Here is a 19790-nt window from a genome sequence, read left to right on the forward strand (position 1 = left end):
ACAGCAGCCAGGGAGAGGGGAGAATGCATGTCTTCACTGTCTGATGTGTGTTCAGTTTCAAGAACGAAGAGAAAGGGCCTCTGCAGGGAGTCTTGGTTCTAGCCACGTCCTCACTAAGAGGACCAGGTGATGATGCACGAGGACGGTGAACGCACCGAGGTGTACGCGGGTCCGAGATGGGTGGGCCCCCCGCGGCCTGTCCCACGGTCACCTGTGTGATGTCCAGGTGGTCGGTGTCTCAGGACGCGGGCCCCGCGGCAGGCTTCAGAGACACACTTCATTCCAAAGCAGAGGTTCTAGAGTTACCAATTCAACCTCCCAGAGGCTTCAGGTCCTCGGTAAACAGAGCCCCCTCCCCTTGGCCACGGTCACTGGGAGGGTGGCGTTCAACGGGCGCATGTACTGGAAACACGCAGGTCCTCTCGTGGCAGCTGTCTGAGGAAGGCTTTTAAAAAAGGCTGCCTGCAGCCCGGCGGTGTGGCTCAGTGGCTGAGTGTCGAGCCTGCACCAGGAGGTCACCGGTTCGATTCCCAGTCAGGGCACATGCCCAGCTTGTGGGCCTGATCCCCAGTGGGGGGCGTGCAGGAGGCGGCCAGTCGATGTTCTCTCTCATCGATGTTTCTTTCTCTCTCTCTCTCTCTCTCTCTCTCTCCGCCTTTCTGTCTCTCTCAAATCAATAAAGGAAAAAAAAATTCAAAAAATAATAATAAATAAAAAAGGCTGCCTGAGAATGTCATCAGGCCGGGGGCGGCGGGAGGGGGGGAGGAGGCAACTGCATAGGGAGCCAACGGGGCCCCTCGGGCCTGATCAGATGTGCGCACAGTGAACCCCAGTCACCCGTCCACCCTTCAGGTGAGGGCTGAACCCTGCTCCATTTCAGCCATGGCGAACTCGGCCCCGGCTGACTGCAGACGGGACTCTTCAGAGGTTAACTTTCCCTTCCTTCCAGTTGTGCTGAGTTCTTTCTGCTCCTCCTCTAGCCAGATGGGCTCAAAAGACAGGGGCCAAGGAGGCTGCTCTGGGACCCACGGCCCCCAACAGGGCCCCTCAGTGACCTGCCACCACCAGCACAAATGTCACTGCAGCGTTCAAGGTGACCTGCAGCCCAAGTCCCGTCTCTCTCCTCACTTTTTTCTTGTAAACCAAGAATTTCACAAACACGCCAGAACCAAAAACTTGTAAATGGGCCAGTTCCCTAGAGAAGGAACTGAAAATGACAAATGGTATTATATTTTGGCATGGATTCGGAGTTTGCAAATATAGAGATTTGTGTACGCCAAAAATACAGGAAACGGGGAAGCTACTTACATATGGTATATGTCTCTCTCTCTCTCTCTCTCTCTCTCTCACACACACACACACAACTTGTTTTTAAATTAATTTGAAAGGCTCTTTAGCTCTGAGCTATCACTACATCCAGTTACATCGGACTCGCCACAGCCTGCAAGTCTGGCACTGGTATCTTTTGACAGCAATTCTGTTCCTGGGATTTGTTTGAAAGCGTTTAGGTTTTCACGGATCACTGGAGGTTCTTCATTCTTCCCCCTTCTGTGTTATGTACGTATAAGCCGTCTCTCTGGGCATAAACTGTCCACTGCTAAAAATCAATTTTGATTTTATCAGTATTTATCGTGGCTGGTGCCAGTAGTTTAGGAAGACTTAACGAGGAAAAACATGCAAACCAGAAGAGAAAAAATTAAAGCCGGGTCCTCATAACTTCAAACAATACAGCCTATTCTCTTTAAGAGGTACTTACTGTTCAACACCCAAGGCAAGAAAAACAAAGGGAAAAATGAACACATGGGACTACATCAAACTAAAAAGCTTCTGCACAGCAAAAGAAACAACCATCAAAACAAAAAGGGATCCCACTAGATGGGAGACCATAATCGCCAATGATGCATCAGATAAGGGGTTAATTTCCAAAATATATAGAGTGCTCATACAACTCAACAAAAAGAAGACAAAGAGCCCAATTAAAAAATGGGCAGAACCTAAATAGACACCTCTCCAAACAGGACATACAAATGGCCAAGACACTTATGAAGAAATGCTCAACATCACTAATCATCAGAGAGATGCAAATTAAAACAACTATGAGGCATCACCTCACACCTGTCAGAATGGCCGCCATTAACAACAAGTGTTGGCGAGGGTGTGGAGAAAAGGGGACTCTAGTGCACTGCTGGTGGGAATGCAGACTGGTGCAGCCACTGTGGAAAACAATATGGTGTTACCTCAAAAAGTTAAAAATTGAACTGCCATTTGACCCAGTGATCCCACTTCTAGGAATATACCCCAAGAAGCCTGGAACACCAATCAGAAAGAATATATGTACCCCCATGTTCATAGCAGCACTATTTACAATAGCTAAGATCTGGAAACAGCCCAAGTGTCCATCAGTAGATAAGTGGATTAAAAGGCTGTGGTACATATACACAATGGAGTACTATGCAGCTGTAAGAAAGCAAGATCTTTTATCCTTTGAGACGACATGGAGGGACCTGGAGAGTATTATGCTAAGTGAAACAAGCCAAGCAGAGAAAGACAAATATCACATGATCTCACTTATTTGTGGAATATAATGAACTAAACAAACTGCTGAACAAAACTGACCCAGAGGCACAGACTGACAAGCCTCAGAGGAGGGGGGATTTGTGGGGGAAGAGATACACCACAGAACTTGCATGCATGTATGCATGACCAATGGACATAGACAACAAAGCTGGGGATAGGGTGGGAGGAGTAGGGGAGAAGGGTGTCAATGGGGCAAAAATGAGAAACATCTGTAACAAAAGTAAATTAACAAATAAAGAATTAAAGAGGTATTGTTGTATCCTGCCGAGGGAACTTAAATTATCCATTTAAAACTTCAGTCAATAAAAATGCAGGTGACTGTGCCATTGCTTCCATCTCAGTTCTTGCGAGCGGCGGGCGGGCGTTTCTAGAACAGGGCGCGGTGCGCAGCCGCGCGGCCAGAGCGGTAGCCAACCCGCCTCCAGCGCCCAGCACCCCGACCAGCATCAGCCTCATTCTGTTTGTTCCGATGACCCACCTCCCCCGACGGAACAGACCACGTGCTGGGACCCAACGCGCCTCGGCCGCGCTCTCGTTTTCTCCTCTTTCTAGAAAAGACCCCGACCATGAGCGCTCCGGGGCCAAACCGCTCATCCGGCTCTTAAAGCGGTGAGGCTGGCAGAGCTGGCTCCTCACGCAGGCTTTCTGGCGACACCCGACACCCGAGAGGACAGCCCCTCCCGCTGCTGCCGCCCTGGGAGTTCCTCCTCAGCCAGGAAGCCCACAGGCTGCCTCGTCACCGAGCCGACAGGAGATGGAGAGATGCCAGAGTGTTCGGTCAGGAGAGGCTGGACCTCACACCTTGATGTTTGGCTGTGGGATGCCCCCGTCGGAGAAGAGGACGCCTGTCCCTCCGCGGCCACAGGGCGCGAAGCGGAGGCTCCCAGGCTCTCCCGAAGAGCTCAGCCCCTGGCACCCTGGCCGCTTAGGCTCAGCGGTCAGAGGGTCGCCCGTGGACCGGAGAGGCGCGGGTTCCGTTCCCCCTGGGGGCACATGCCTCAGCTGCAGTCTGTTTCCGGCCCCGGTTGGGGTTGTGTGGGTGGCAGCCCCTCGATGTGTCTCTCACATCGATGTTTCTCTCTCTCTCTCTTCCTCCCTCCCGCTCTATCTGAAGATAAATGCAGACATGTCCTCGGGTGAGTATTAAAAAAAAAAAACTCAGTCACTCGAGGGAGGCGCCGGTGGACCCCAGCCTCACAGGCTGAATCCTACCAGCTGTTTCTGTGAATAAAGCTTTATCAGAACACACAACCACGTCCTCCAAGTAAGTCTGCAGATCCTGATCCAGAGAAACGGCCTCCTGATCCCTCCACTTCCTTCCAAGGCCACAAGGCACTGCAGCTACTTACGGAACCTCGGCCGCAGTCCCTGCGCTGCGACACGCCATCCACTTGCAGACATGTGGGCCTTTCGCTCCACAGGGAGAAGCCCCCGGAGAGCCCCGCACACCTGGGCAGCCTCCCACACCGGCACGCGCGGTGCGATCTGAGCGGCAGGTGTGGGCACGGCGGCAAGTCCTCAGGACGCAGAGTGGACTTCTCGTGAAGACAGGAAGTCACCCGCGGACCAGCCGAAGAGCCACCTCCCGCTCTCCAGATCCTGAGCCAGACCTCAGGCCATGCCGCCCCAGCCAGGCTCGGGGCGGAGGGGACACAGGGTGCATGACTCCTAAGAACTATCTCCCTGGTGGTAAACGTGTCTTCTAAAACCCGGCTGCAGGGTGGGGGGGTGGGAAGAGATAAACCACAGAACTTATATGCATGTATGCATGACCAATGGACATGGACAACTAAGCCGGGGACAGGGGGGAGGGGGGGTGGGGTGGGGGGGTGCCAATGGGGTAAAAGGTAAAATATCTGTAACAAAAAAATAAATAAATAAATAAAATTAAAAAAAAAAAAAAAAAAAAAAAATTTTAAGATAAGAAAGATAATCCATTGAATTATTTTATAGATTTAACCACCCATAATAAACTGCTATAAATAAAAATAAAAAAAATAAAAATAAAAATAAAACCCGGCTGCACACCAGCGCCATGCTCAGCTCCTCTCCCGGGTCCCTCCTGCACGGCTCCGCGGCCCAGAGGAAGGCTTCTTTCCCCTGAGGGCAACGCGATGGACGGGCAGGGGAGCGGCTGCTGAGATGTTCAGCAATTTGATCTTTATACTCTCAGTGAAGTCAACCCCACTAAAACATATATATATATATTTAAATAATTAAACCTATATATTGTCTCATGGAAAAAGCACATTTAAAATTTATTTTTCTCTTTATTGATTTTAGAGAGAGGAAGGGAGAGGGAGAGAAAGAGAGAGAAACATTGACGAGAGAAAACATCAACTGGCCGCCTCCTGCACGCCCCCCACTGGAGATTTGGCCCACAACCTGGGCATGTGCCCTGATGAGGAATCAAACTGGCGACCTCTTGGTGCAGGGGTTGACGCTCAACCACTGAGCCACACTGGCCAGGTGATAGGGTGCATTTAAAAATCAACCTTCCAATGACAAAATGATGATGATGATGATAAGAATAACAATACCCCCATACAGCAAATGTGACAAAATGACAAAAGAACTCTGAATTTTGGGGCTTTATTTTACTTTTATCTTTTTAAGATGCTACACAGTCAAACAGAATCGAATTGGTCTTTCACAGCATAAACGGCTGCAGCCGAGCGCGGTCACTCCGCACCAGGGGGACTGTCTGCGGAGCCCCAGGTGCCCCGCCCCCGCCCCGCCCCGGCTCCCTCTCCTAGAGGCCGCAGTCTGCTCTGACTCACTTGCCCTGCCCCCAGGCTGGGACGTGTGCGGGAAGTGTGCCTGTCAGCTGAGGGGTACGCAGTGAAGGACACAGGATCGGCCACTCTCCTCCAGTGAAAGGTACGACTGAGTTGACTGTTGCTACTAAAATCTCCCTCCCTATGATAGTTGTTAATTATTTACACAGAAAATACTTCCTGGCTGCTGTCTCCAACACTCAAATGAACTACACGTCCATATACTCGCATGCAGAATCTAGAACCTCCAGACAGGAGCCCACAGCCTTCCAGCCACGATGCCAGCTTCAGCCACGGCATTAGGTAGCACAGGTGATGTTTAGGCCACAGCATTAATTATAATCTTGTGACAATAAGAAAACATGAGATGAAATACATTAAATAAGTTAAATATGCATTAAACATCTCCGAATAACAGTTCAATCTCATGACATGAACCAACAATAATTTAGCTTGGTCCCTTTAAGAGAACAAAGCACTGACTTTTCCTTCCCGAGCGCTGGGCCCCTCGGTGCCCAGACCCACCCATGCCCAGCGCGCTTGTCCATGCCGCCACAGCTCATTCTTCTCAGCGGCTGATCTGCCCTCAGTCCCAGGGAACTGACGGCCGGAGCAGCACAGGGCAAGCAGCCCGGCGGGCACGCCTGCTGGAGGGACGGCACTCCCCACCACACTGGGCTCCGCTCCGAGGGCCAGCGCCCAGTGAGGAAGAGTGTCCTGATTTCAGAGAGGGAGCCAGCAGCATGGACCAAGGCTAGAGATGTTTAAAATGACATTTACAACATGCCATTACCATCTGATCAGTTTCCCTTGTCATTAACACAGATCATTCTTTTTCCCAATCACTCACTATACATTTTTATCTTTCTAAAAGATCGTTACATTATGTTACATTTGTGTGTGCACGCGCACGCGCAGGGAGGGGTAATTTAAAGGCAAGCCCTGTGAGATGTCATCATACAGTAATTTCTTCTTATACATGGTTATGATAAATCTGGATGCCATGATCTGGCAGACCCTCCACCCACCCCCCTCCGCTCGCGGCCTCTACAAGGCGATCTTCCCTATGATGACCCCGACGATGAAGAACAGGACGACCAGCGCAAGCAGCCGGGTGCTGAGGCCCTCCTCCCTCCCAGCTGTGGCTGCTGCAGGAGCCGGGCTGCTGCTCTGCACCGTCTTCCTCATCCGAAGGCCGTCTTCCTCCTAGGGGAGCAAGCGCACAGCTCAGACAACCCGCGCCCGGAGGCGGAGCTGGCCGCAGTGCAGCAGGTGGGCTTCCACCCCGACTCAGCCCGTGCTGGGTCCAACCTCTCCATGTTGAAGCCTCCCAGGCACTGACTGAAGGCCACTGAAAATGTTAGGAGACCCCTTTCTCCCATCCGTGCCACACGCTACTGCCAGTTACCTTTCTGCATCAAGATCCAAGCAGGGCACTCCGTGGCTCCCCATGGTTTATAGAAAAAAGCACATATGGGGGTCCAGCCTGGACACACCCACTTTCTTGGCCATGTCTCCCAGCTGCTCCTCTTCACCTATATCCACCCCAACCCCTGCCCTTCCTTCCCTCACTGAACAGGCGTCTCCCATCAGTCATCGCCTTTTGAAATGACAGGCACCTCTCAAGGCAGGAACAGGAAAAGCACAAGAAACTCCACAGTGGGGACCTGGAAGCTTCCCAGTGCAGCGTGGTGTCCACAGTGGGTGTGTGATGAGTCACACGGGGCTGCTGGCGTTCACTGTGTCAACAGCACGGTATTTGGAACACTGGAATGTGACTGAACTTGACCCACACATCTCGAAGATTTTCTACTCAGTGCCTGGATTTCCCCCGAAGGGGCAGCACTGCCTTTCCTACATGTAAGGTGCCTGGCACAGTCCTTACCCACTACCCAGGGGCAAGGGACAGGCCCCACTTCCCACACAGGACAGCCACCGAGGCCTTCCATCTGCACGGCCGCGCCCAGCAGCTGGGACTCTGCTGGTGCCCCGTTCACTCCTCCTGGGACCCACACCCCCAGCCACACTGTCCTTCCTCTTTTCCTTCTGTCCCTTCACACAAGCAGCAGCCAGCCCACCGAGCCGACTCTCCACGCACTTGTGGAGCCGCTTGTCACCTTGGCTGTCAGGCTAGGTCACTGCTCGTGTCTAGGTCTCCCTGCTACCCCTGTTCACAGGGCTCGAGGGCAGGGCTGCTCCCATTGGGAGCCAGTGCTGGGTGCACGGCAGGGCCTCAGGATATTTGTTGGCCAAATAAAAGAATGAAAAACACAAAACAAGAAATCAGTGTCTGGCAGAATAAAGAATCCTCTAATGTCGAGATGGGCCTGATAATATTTTAGCGAGACTCTGCTCATGGGACATGGCCAATATCGTGCAGAGTGATAAATGACCACTGTTACTCGATTAACTCCAAAAAAAATGGGCACAGCAAAATACAGCGTTTATTTTATTGGGTTTATAGAGAAGCTATTTCTACCTATTTATCACTTTAAACAGCACAGAGCTCTGTTCCTGAAGAGAAATACACTCAAGAAGAAGCTTCCGCACAGCTTAGACTTCTGGCCAGGACAGCGCAGCCCCTCCCTGGTGGCCCTGCGCGCGCAGGAGACCTGCAGTGACGCAGCCGTGCGGCTGTCAGTCTCAGGCCCACCACACTGCACAATGAGAGGGAGGGACAGGCGTCGGGACGAATTTGTTACGGGAACCTGGTGCTGTGCCCGTTAAAGAGAGAAAACCTATTACATGCTTGGGTGGCATGACCAAGATGAAGGGAATAGATCAGCCTCAAAATTCAAGCTGCAACAAAAGCTCCTCTGATCAGATGGTCAGAAATATTCTCTCCAAGACTGTGTCTAAAGCAGCCCAACTTTCAAGCCGGAGGGGCTGCAGAGGTGCTCTGCAGACAGAGGCCTGGGAGGCTGTGACTAACAGACTCGAAGCTCGTCCAGTCTGGCTGGTCATTTCCACAGCACCACAGGCCTCCGGGCCTAAGCAGTGCCCTGCCTCCCTCCACCACCCAGTGCGGCCTGCCCCCCCCCCCCCCCCCCCCCCGCCCTAGTGCGGCCTGCCCCTCCCTCCACCACCACCCAGTGCGACCTGCCCCTCCCTCCACCACCACCCAGTGCGACCTGCCCCTCCCTCCACCACCACCCAGTGCGGCCTGCCCCTCCAGCACCACCGACGGGGCTTCTCCTCAATAATCCTCATCTACTCTGACAGCTACTGGCCTCCAAGCTCATCACCATGATCCTAGTTTGAGGAGGGCCTTATGCTCAGACCTATTCAGCATCTTCAGAGGTCAGAATTACACCTGTTAAAATGGAGTCCAGGTCAGTATCACCCTCTTCACAAAGAGATTCTCACCCAGTGGGGACAAGTAAATTCCACATAACCACTGCTGTTTCACTTTTGGTCTCTAATTTTATTTTCAATTTACGCTAATGGAGAGTGGGAGGTATTTTTGTTTTGTTTTGCTTTTCACACAAGGGGACAAGAGAAACTTCTGCTCAAGGGACACAGGTTCTTGATGGGGGAGGAGAGGCTCAAGGACCCTCTGAGAACCTAAGGAAAGCTATGGGATTTCTCCCCGGGAGAAAAGTGTGCAAATACAAACAAGTCTACACATTCAGGGGCTCAACACCCTCCCTCCCCAAGACCCTAGTGAAGAAGCCCCGTTCCCTGCAGGTGGCAGAAAGGACGAGCTGTTACCTTGAGCTGTCTGCTCTCTTCCCGCAGCCTCTGAAGCTCGCCTTGCAGCCTCTTACACTCATCCTTCACCCTCTTCACTTCAGTGTCGTCCAGAGAGCTTGCAGATTTAGACACCGTCGGTGTTTCTGTCTTTGATGCAGTTGTGGATATAATTTTATTTATTTCTACATCATGCTGTTCAGAAATAAATGAAAGCCCAAGTGTCACCAACTATGTGATAAATGACCTTTTTATGCAAAGTAAAGCAGCTCCCAGCAACACCACACGTGGCAGCGTTTCATCCACACTGTGAAATGTCATGTTTGTTTAAAAATGGATTGCTTCATCTAGCACCTTCATAGTGATGATCTAAAGCAACTGGGCCCCAGAAATTATGGAGAATGGCACACCTTGAAGTTCGGCTGAGGACTAACACTGGAGAGGAGGAAAGGGCTGTATGTACCGCACTTTTAGACCCCTGCCCTGCAAAACCAGCACATGGTGAGTGTGCAAGCGCAGGGACTATCGGCCACAGACCACTGACCCTGGGAAGACCCGCACACCCCAGGGCTGGCTGGGCAGGGTGGAAGGCCGACGGAGGACACGCGCGGGCGATTCGGTCATGAGCTTAGAACTCGGAAGCTGGGGTGAAGGTGGACCAAGGGCAGGGAGTGCAGTATTCAGTCTGGGGAAGGACAGATCTCCCCCCCCCCACCCTCACTGCCCCGTGTTAGGAATGTGTCAGGAGGAGCGGGGTGTGGAGGCTCAGGTGTGCTGGGATCACTGCCCTGGCGGGTTCCAAGCTCGGCCCTTTAGTTTCCGGGTGAGATGTGAGGCCCTGAAATCTAAAGCTGATGTAGCACAGAGCTAGGACCAGAACACAGGCCTCAGCACGTCCAAGACTGACCTTCCCAGGACATAATGTGCAATTCAAAGAAGTAGAACAATGCCAGTGTCCATGACTGTGCGGGAAGAACATACTAAGTACTTTGCAGGTCATCATGGGCGATGTTCACAGAAGGTCAGCTATTAACAGCCAAGGTAGCTGACTCTGCCTGTGCTTCACATTGTGTTTGTGATACAATTTAAGTTTTTCCGACTAGGCTGAAGGGAGTCCATATTAGCATTTCAGTCTTCTGCCTTCAACCAGTCACAAGTAAGGGCCATGCCAGGCCTATCCCTTGGTTATATACAAAGAGAAAAGTGAGCGGCAGCCTGGAGGAAGCCACTCCTTGGACTCACCCCTCAGACAGCACAGGAGAGTCTCAAGGGGGCAATCTCAGCAGACATCTTGGCTGTCACAACTAGAAGGTGCTACCAGTACTTGGTGGTCAGAGGCCAGGCGTCCTACGAGGAGCAGGACGTCCCCATAGCAGAGCACAGGGCCCAAATATTAACAGCCTGAGGCTGAGACCCTCCTCTAAAAGCAGGTGTGCAGGCCTTGGCCAGTTTGGCTCAGTGGTTAGAGCGTTGCCCTGCGGAACAATGAGTCACGGGTTCGATTCAGGTCAAGGGCACGTACCTCGGTTGTGGTTTGTCCCCTGGTCGGGGTGGTGTGGGAGGTAACCAAAGAGTGTCTCTCTCTCTCTCTCACGTCGATGTTTCTTCCCGCCCCCCCCCCCCCCGTATTTGAAAATAAATAAAAAAATACCCTCGGGTGAGGATTTTTTAAAAAGCAGGTGTGACAGCAGTGTGTGTGTGTGTGGGGGGGGTGGCGGGGGGGGGGGAGCTGGTGTTGAAGAAAAGAGCGGCCGGGGAGCCGCAGGCAGCACTGGTGAAACAGTGGACCTACACGCTCACCACCTGTCTGCCGCACCCCGTAGTAAATGGCAAATTACTGTGCTTTAGTCTCACCCCCGTCTCGTAGCGACCTCTAACTCTGCCAAGTCGAAGACGCGCTCTGGGACTTAGAACATTTCCACAGCGGACGGGGTGCGCGTTGCAAGGGGAAGAACTGTTTCAGTTACTATCTCTCTGTAAGTCCTTCAGAGGCTGATTCCATGAGGGCCCACTTATTTGTCGACTTCAGCTTATTTTTTTTCTTCATCAGAAAGAAGAAAATAATTTGCCAACTTAAATCTTGGTTTTGCAGGAGACGGTATGCAAATAAGTATCAGCTTGCAACATTAAATTATTGTTAACTATAAATATACTTACTGGTTTATCATTTTCTGCTGGCAATTCAAACACACATCTAAGTTTTGAATCCATAAGGTCTTCTGGTTTTGCCTCCTTCCACTAAAACAATTTAAATTTAATAATCAGGATATTATAAAGCTATTGGAAGAGTAATTTTCTTCCTATAACTGACAATTTTAGAAAAATACTCTTAATGAGAAAGCCCTGATTGTATATCAAATAAAGAATTTAAGTCTGCTGAGATTTCAATATTTTCAACATGACAAGATTAAATACAATAGCTTTTCTGAATATTTATTACACTTCACTAGTCCCAGTCTTGCTGCCTAACCCTCAAAGTCAGCCAATGCCCCCGCTGCCAGACGGCGGAGCACTCGGACAGCAGACCACGGCTGCTGTGCGGACGGCCGGGCGCCCCGGGCTCTCCGAGAGTCATGGCCCCCGGCTCCGGCAGGCCGAGCACACGTCTGAAGCCTCACTGCTGTGCGTGGGGTCAGGCAGGAGTGATGCGAGCTGGGCCGTCCTACTGGGTCCAACTGCCAGCTTTACCAATGCAGCATTTATTTTAAAATTAAATTAAATTTAAAAAAAAAAAGAGAGAATAACGCTCCTTTACAGGGTGCACCCTCTTTCGCAGAGTCAGTGCGCCCCACCTGGGCGTAGCTCTGGGACCGTGCTGCTGACTACCAAGAGAGCACCGAACCAGCAACCAGCCCGTCTCTGCCATGCACCCTCCCTCCGTCTGCTGGTGCGGGCTGCTGCTTCCAGGCTACCCCCTGTTCTGGGATGCTGCCTCTCGGTGTACTCCTCCTCCTCCCTCTGGAAGTGGGAGACAGGGATGCAGAGAGTTCTGGAAACCGCAGCCCAGCAGAGCAGAAGGCCACAAGAGGGAGAAGGAACCAACTACCACCCCTGCCCCGGGACCATGCAGGCGGCTGCTGGAGCAACACAGGTACCAAGAGCGAGTGGAAGGCAACAGTGTGTGAATGACGGGGGCTGACTGCCCAGTGAATCACAGCAGCCTGTCCAGTCAACAGCGCCGCTGACAGGCACTGAGGAGTATTTCATCACATGGGAAAGCTCACAGAAAACCAGCGAAGACACCACCAACGGTGTTGAGTCTGCTCCTGGGCACACACTGGGCAAGGACCATCAATGGACGCTAAGACCGCTGGGACAAGGACTGCTGGCAAGTCCAAGCACCCGAGTTACTGAGCGCATCGCAGATCCCTGCTATTAACCACAAAGGCAAATGGGCTTTGACACTGGAGAGTTGGCCGTTGCCATCGTAACCAAGTAATCAAAACTCATTGTCAACAAGAGGGACAGTCGGCATTAAATGCCTTCTGCTGATGCATACATGACACCACCTATGGGATATTCTTGCCACAAAACATTGGCCCTGAACTTAATCGTGAGGAAACCACTGGACAAATCCAGAATGTGGGACATTCTACAGCTGGCTTAGACTCTTAAAAAATACCAAATCCTGAAAATCAAAAAAGGTCCAGGCTCGAATAAAAGCTAAAGGCCATTTGGGAACAACGGGAATACACTGCGATACGGGCGTGTCCACCAGAAAACATGACCAATGCTGACGCCTCGGCTGTGGTAACAGCACGTGGCTGTGTCAGGCTGGCCTTGCTCTGAAGCATTTGAAGTCTGCATCTTACATGCAAGTGGTTCAGTGGAAAAGAAAGACGATGGCAGAAATGGAGCAAATGTGGCCACGTGTTAGACGGTCGATCGGGGTAGAGGTGGTATGAGTGTCACTGCGCCGCCTCCGCGGCTTTCTGTGCGTTAAGATAAAGGGAGTATTTCAAATAAAGAAGAAGCACAAGGCTTCTCTCATTAACAGTGGTTAGGTGAAGTATAAACAAATTACAGGCAACTTTTCATTTTTGTATTTCCAAACATCCTACAATGTACATTTTGTATAAACATTTTCTGAACTGTTACAAACCAGCACAGGAGGAGGGGAGACTCTCCCTGGCTGCAGAGCGCCAGGCCTGTGACCGCAGACACAACTGTGCCAGGCCCTGCCAGGTGCCTCACGCACAGCACCTTTAATCCCACAGAAGCCCAGTCAACCAGGTCTTTAGCGCCACGTTACAGGTGACCAAACCCTTAAGAGAGTTAATGCAAATCGCCAAGGCCACAATGTTAGTAAAAGGCAGACCTCAGCTTCACACCCAAGCCACCCAAGCCCATGCGCTCTTCAGTAAGCCATGCAGTGAAAGCAGACAGAAGGTATTCTCAAGATGTTCTGTATTTCGTGTTTGCCATACATTTCCTTGATCACCCAGATTAACACAAAATGACACACTGTGTTCTAGGAAAGAGAAGGGAAGTAGTGAAGACCTCAATAACTGTTCTTATGAAAGGAAGATGCCTCACTGTCACTGATCTCTCTCCAACCCCCGAAGAGTGGTTTATCCTTCATTTACTGCCCAAAAGTTAAACACCATGAAGATGATCAGATTACTTTTCCAAGACGAGAGAAAAGGCTACGTGGTGATCCCGGGACACAAGGTGGGTTGTGGATGAACAGCCTTAGCATCCGACTTTGAAAGAGAAAAGCCCACACGGCACGTAGGAGGCACAGCTAAGGCAAACGCGCAGGCACCCCTCGGATGACTGTCATCTCTTAGTTTAGGTTGGCAGGCTGTGAGGGGATGGAGATGCTGAGGCAACCTGCCTTTCTTCCCGAGACTGTAAGGACCAGACATCTATCTGTCCTGGCGGGTGCTATGGACGGCAGGACTGCTCGGCACCTTGTGACTCACACTCACAGCACCAGGCTGTCTCCTCATTTATTTGAATGTGTAACAAGCTTACTTTGGAATTAACATTATACTCTTTTTCCAGAAAAATCAGTAATATAGTATCACATTTATTTTATGATAATGAAGTAATCTTATTTTTACCAAAATTAGAGAGTTAAACATGCATTTAAGCGGGGGAAAAAATGAAGGAATCAAAAGAAGAAGAAAAAAAGAATCATGCTTATTAGAACCAAGCAGAAAGGAAACTCTTCAGGGCTGAGGACATTTAGCATTCACCTCTCTCACATCCCTCTGGGTTCCGGGGGGATGGCAGAGACATGGTGATGAATGGTGGCCTTTTCTGCGGGACACAGGTTGGGGGCAAGGGGAGAGAACCCGCAAACCATTCAAGACACAACCCATCAGAACAAGGAAGTGCTGAGGCAAACAGATGCAAAAGTAAAAAAATAACAGTATTCTAGAGAGTTACATAAAACCAAAGTTTTAGAAAAAAAGGTAGGCAAAGTATAAACCTCTCTGGAAACACCATTCCCCTTTAAAAACAATTTTGACACATTGTGAAACGCATGCACCCGCAATTCTGCACCTAATCATTAATCACTAACAAGTAAGAAGCATTCAGTACTTACTACTGCTTCCATATCAGAAGTGTCAGTTGGCGCAAACATAGACTGAACCATAAACTTGTGTTTACTTTTCTCATTGGGATCATAATCGAAAGGCTGTAACATCACTGAGAAAGAAAACATTTCATTAGGAGGGTCAGAGCTTGGTTACCAGCAGCCATTTGTTAATACTTGTATTTGGTTTAAAGCAATTTACCCGGATTCTCTCATCTGAGCCTCATGATGCCCGGGGAAGTGAGCAGGGCAAGATGACAGCATCTTCTCCACTTTCCAGCTCTCAAGCCTGAGGTCCGGAAAAGTCAGGTGACTTGCCCGAGGTCGGACAGCAGGAAGTGGCAGAGACAGGACCCAGGTCTTCTGAACCCTGGTCCACTGACCGCGCACCTGACACAATGTCTCCTATAGCCCTCACAGAACAGTAAACCAGGTAGAAATACCGCATGCCTGTTTTGCTCAAGAAAACACCCGAATAATCTAAGACGTGTTAAGGAACTGCGTTTGCTTCTCTGTGTCCTCTTTCCCACAGCAAGGTAATCAAGGTAATGCTTGAAATACAGTTTTGCCAATAAAATGTTATAAAATGTTCACGAGCAGCACACTCGCAGCATGGAGAAGCCGTCACCAGCTCACGCCCCTTTCTCCCGGAGGACCTAGAGGAATCTGACACAAAGGCTCCCTTGGAGTCATGCCCACTGCACTGGGGGGGTGCCCCCTGCTCTGACTGGCTTTCATAGGACCAACCCCTGTGAAATGACAGCTGCTTTAAAATACGGTATTTGCTGCCAGGCTTTCACTAAACCACTCATCTAGTTATGCCTCTGAAACAGCACTTTCACATGTGGGGAAGTCTACTGGGCTCCTGGCGGTGGCAAGCGCTAACGTGACGGAGCGTGTCCCACGTGTCAGAAACCAGGATCGGGACCTCGGGCCCACCGTTACCCACGCAGTCCTCAGGGGCAGGCACTGTTTCGGGGCTGCTTTGCCGTCCATTCCAGGCCGCAGAGCTGAAGCACAGAGAAGCAAGCAGGCGGTCTGCCTGGGGAGCCGACGCAGTGCCAGCAGGGCGAGCTCTGTCCCCCTCCTGCAGGGCTCCCACTTTTCTCTGGGCACTTCTCAGTGCTCTTTTGCCCTTGAACCCCATCTTAGGGCTTCCAGGTCCATTCTCTGAGGCCTCACAATCAACCACTCTGTGCAGCAGGACAAGGGGCAAGTGTCCTCAGACTGAGTTTACAAATGAAGACGCTGAAGCTCAACAAAGTGAACTGGCTGGCTCAAGGTCACAGGTTAGGAAGACAAAACGCCAACTGCAGCCCAGCACCCCTCTGCCACATAGGTCACTCCAATATGAACTATGTTCACATCCTGCACCCCGGGCCCACATACCTTATAGAGCCACATGATGGAGAAGAGAAACACAAAGATCCCCCATTCACCTTGGGGGTGCAGGGGTCCTTTCTATCTTGGGGACAGAGTCTATTCAAGTCTAGCAAGGCATCGATTTAAATACTTCAGTGCAGTCACCCAGGTGGCTCTGTTGCTCACATCCAATCTGAGAACTCTGACTGAGCTCCAGAGGACCTTCCTGGGAGACTCTTTAGGAAAAAATCAATAAATGTGCAACCTTTTTAAAGATTTGGGGCTTGTATACATGACACCAGGTCTAGCTACCAATAAAGATTACTAAAATAAGGGTGTTCAGCCCCAGTACCCAAGATCCGAAGTGTGCCCACCAGCAGAGAACAGAGGTCCTCTCAAGCACAGGGCCGGTGCGCTCGGAGTGGGTCCCCGCAGCTACAAAGGCACGGTTCTGCCCTGGAAGCGCAGTCCTTGCCGGCAGCTCTGGACCCGGCACCACTGAGCTGGCAAGAGCTCTCCCCGACTGACCTGGACACTGCGACACACTGGGCTTGACACTAACCCCACCAGCAAGTCAAAACCACGACCTCTTCTGAAAGCTACATTCCCATAGTGTGTCCCCCACCTCCCACCCCAGTGCTATGAGGAAGATGATACATGATAAACTAAGGACTCAATGTGATCTTTCTTGGACAGGAACTGTCAACCTCTTTTGCGGTTGGGTCACAGTCTTCAAACTACTGTCAGATTAATGTTCGTTATTTACAACGAAAGCAAATTGCGTTCTGAGCATTTCAGGTTTCACTTGGCTGTGACAAAACCATGCTCCAGTCTCTTTCTGGATGGGAAAGAAGCAAACTTTGTCCCACACTGCACCTCGAGTGTCAGCACGGCACAGCCCTCGCAGCAGAAACTGCCTCTTCCTCCGGACTGTCTTCCCAGCAGTCAAAGGCCTTCTTCTCCACCCTGGGGAGATGAGGCTGAACCAGGATTATCGGTAAAGAGCCCGAAGCCCAGAAGATGAGAGCAACAAGAAGAGAGTTAATTTTCAGAGAAGGTGGCTCTTTGGCTCAAACGACATTGGGTCATCCGCACAGAACAGACGGGTCCAGAGAACCTAGCCCTCCCTGCAGAAACAGCCCAGAAAGCGGTGCTGCTGGCTGTCGACCCCTCCCCCCTCCTCGAGGCAGGGCACGTGCCAGAGAACAGCCGAGAGGCCTCTGCTGGCTGCGTCAATGTCTCAAGGAGGAAAGTAAAGGAACCCTGACCAGCGCTGCTACGCACCAGGCCCCAAGGAGGGACCACCTCATCAGTTCTGCCCTTCAGAGCTCCTAACAATCCACCGAGGAGGAGGAGACAAATGCGCAGGAAGGCTACGTGGCCTCACCTGGGTCCCGTGGCAGCACACTGATGATAGAGCCAGTCAGCACCCTGCACTGGCTTTGCCTCCAGAGTCAGACTTCCAAGCCACAGGTTCTCAGAGCGTTCTCCACAGACCCTGAGGGTGCCCCTGTTAGGTGCCGCATTAAGTCAAAACTGTGGTAATGATAATACCAGGATGTTATGAGCCTATTCTACTGTGTTGACACTCAGTTGGCGCAAAAGCCCTGGGGCACAGTTGCCCGCACCCGAGCAGGAGGAGTCGGTGCCCTGCAGTGCTGGTGTCTTCGTACCAGGCTCTGTGACAAACCTGTGATTTTCTTTAAAAGGCCAGTCTCCCTGCAGCAAGCCCTTGATGAAGGGACAAAATCATCTCCTCCTGTCCCCATCGGACAGCACATGGTAACACTGGCCCAGAGAGCGCTGCTGCTGTCTGGCCGGGGAGCTGAGCCAGACCTGGCTCGCAGACCACCACGGACCCGAAAACGATGGCCCTTCAGACCGGTTATGTGGTAGATGCCTTCTCAAAAATGAATGAAATAAATCTATTCATTAAAAAAAAAACCAACTTATAGTAGTTGTGTCCAATGATAAAATCCAGACTTTCAGGCAAAAATTAGAATCTTGGAAAACGTATCTGTCACCAAGGACTTCACAGTTTCCCAAGTACTTAAACTTTTCAGATGAGATCAGTGGAAACAGCAACAAATGTGATTTTTTGATGTTATATAATGAAATATGCCAACATTTGGAAGACCTCCATAACTCAGCTAACATAATACTACAAAATCCAATCAAAGTGCAAGAGAGACCAATGCATTTTAGAGAAACAAAGTTCAGACAGTTCACTGACATGGTTTCAGATTCCACATTGCACTGAATTTCAAGGAAGTACCACTTGTCAAGTTCTGGTGTAGTATCAAAAAACACTGTCCAGCCCTGGCCAGTTTGGCTCAGCGGTTGGAGCGTCGGCCTGCGGTCCGGAGAGACCCGGGTTCGGTTCCCGATAAGGGCACGTACTTCGGTTGCGGTTTGTCCCCGGCCCTGGTTGGTCATGCGGGTGGCAGCCACTCGATGTGTCCCTTCACGTCGATGTTTCTCTCTCTCTCTCCCTTCCTCTCTCTCCCTCCCACTCTATCTGTACAAAGAATGGAAGAATCTCCTCGGGTGAGGAAAAAAAAAAACAAAACACTGTCCAGCTCTGGCCAGTTTGGCTCAGCAGTTAGAGTGTTGGCCTGCGGTCCAGAGAGACCCAGGTTTGGTTCCCGCTAAGGGCACGTACCTCAGTTGCAGTTTGTCCCTGGCCCTGGTTGGGTCATGTGGGAGGCAGCCACTTGATGTGCTTCTCTCACGTTGATGTTTCTCCCTCTCTCTCTCCTTCCTACTCTAGCTGAACAAAAAATGGAAAAATGTCCTCGGGTGAGGATTAAGAAAACAACAACATACTGTCCATAATTATCTGAAAAAGCTATTAAAATACTCTTCCATGGGAAGGTGGTTTCCTTCATGCGCATTCATCCAAACGACACATTACAAAAGACTGACTGCAAGAGCAGATAGGAGGATCCAGCCTGTCTTCCGCTGAGCCAGACATTCAAAAGATTTGCAAAACATGTTAAACAACACTAGTCTTCTCACTAAATATTTTGGATGTAAGTGATTTATTATTGTGACTATAAAATGAATGAATACTTTTTAAATTTCTGTTTAATTTGCAGTATGATAAATACTGATATAATCTACAAACAAAAATGTTCTTGGGTTTTCAATTTTTAAGGGTGTAAAGGGTCATGAAACTAAAAGTTTGAGCACATCACTCTGCACCAAGCTGCCTTGCAGGCGCTGCTGGAGGAGAATGGCCCGGGGCAGTGGGGAAGGCACTGGCAGCTTTGTCAGGCACCCTGCTTGGGTGAACAGCAGTTAAGACAGAAAGCAGTTTTGCATAAACCCCGCCTTGAGTTCGGTATGAATCGAGACTTGGTGGCATCAGAGGGTACCATGTCCCTTACAGGTAGGGGGAAGGATTCCCTGTACTCCTCTCACCAAACTACTCTGCAAATGCTTGTTCAACCTCTGCAGATGGCACAGTCTGAGATCCACTGCTGCCCGCAGACCCCCCAGGCGTCATCAGCACAACTCCAGGCCTAGTGCACCCTACCTACCCAGTCACCACAGTGCAGATCTAGACGACTTGTGAAAAGGCGTAACTTATGTTTAGACCTGCGAGTTAAACAAGAGTGTAAGCAAGCGGGTAATGGTGGTAACAATGATCCCCTTAAGGGAGCACTGCAGCAGCCAAGGTGGCGGCTCAGACACCCTTCTGCAGAGGCGGGCGCTCGTGCCTGTGAGCACGGTGCCAGCACACGGGAGGCTGGCGAGAGCTGGAAGCGCTGAACTGCGGGCGAGCTTCCAGGAAGCTCAGGCGTGAGGTGGCCACGGGCCCCTCCCCCACAGTAACT

General features: G+C 50.8%; 1 protein-coding gene across 9 annotated transcripts in view; it reads right to left on the reverse strand.

The window, feature by feature from the left end:
- VAPB (VAMP associated protein B and C) overlaps window positions 1–19790 on the reverse strand; it is a 177147-nt gene that overhangs the window by 96054 nt on the left and 61303 nt on the right. For 6 of the 9 annotated variants that reach the window (XM_036245237.1, XM_036245238.1, XM_036245239.1 and 3 more), the window contains 4 exons: window positions 14599–14702; window positions 11202–11282; window positions 9066–9239; window positions 6387–6560 (listed from right to left, as the gene is read on the reverse strand). In XM_036245237.1, coding sequence (XP_036101130.1) covers window positions 6402–6560; window positions 9066–9239; window positions 11202–11282; window positions 14599–14702 — 518 coding nt within the window. In that variant the 3' untranslated portion in view covers window positions 6387–6401. The other 3 variants (XM_036245241.1, XM_036245233.1, XM_036245240.1) reach the window with 3 other exon arrangements.

The sequence above is a fragment of the Molossus molossus genome, unplaced genomic scaffold, assembly GCF_014108415.1.
Source record: "Molossus molossus isolate mMolMol1 unplaced genomic scaffold, mMolMol1.p scaffold_m16_p_6, whole genome shotgun sequence".
Taxonomy (NCBI): Eukaryota; Metazoa; Chordata; class Mammalia; order Chiroptera; family Molossidae; genus Molossus; species Molossus molossus.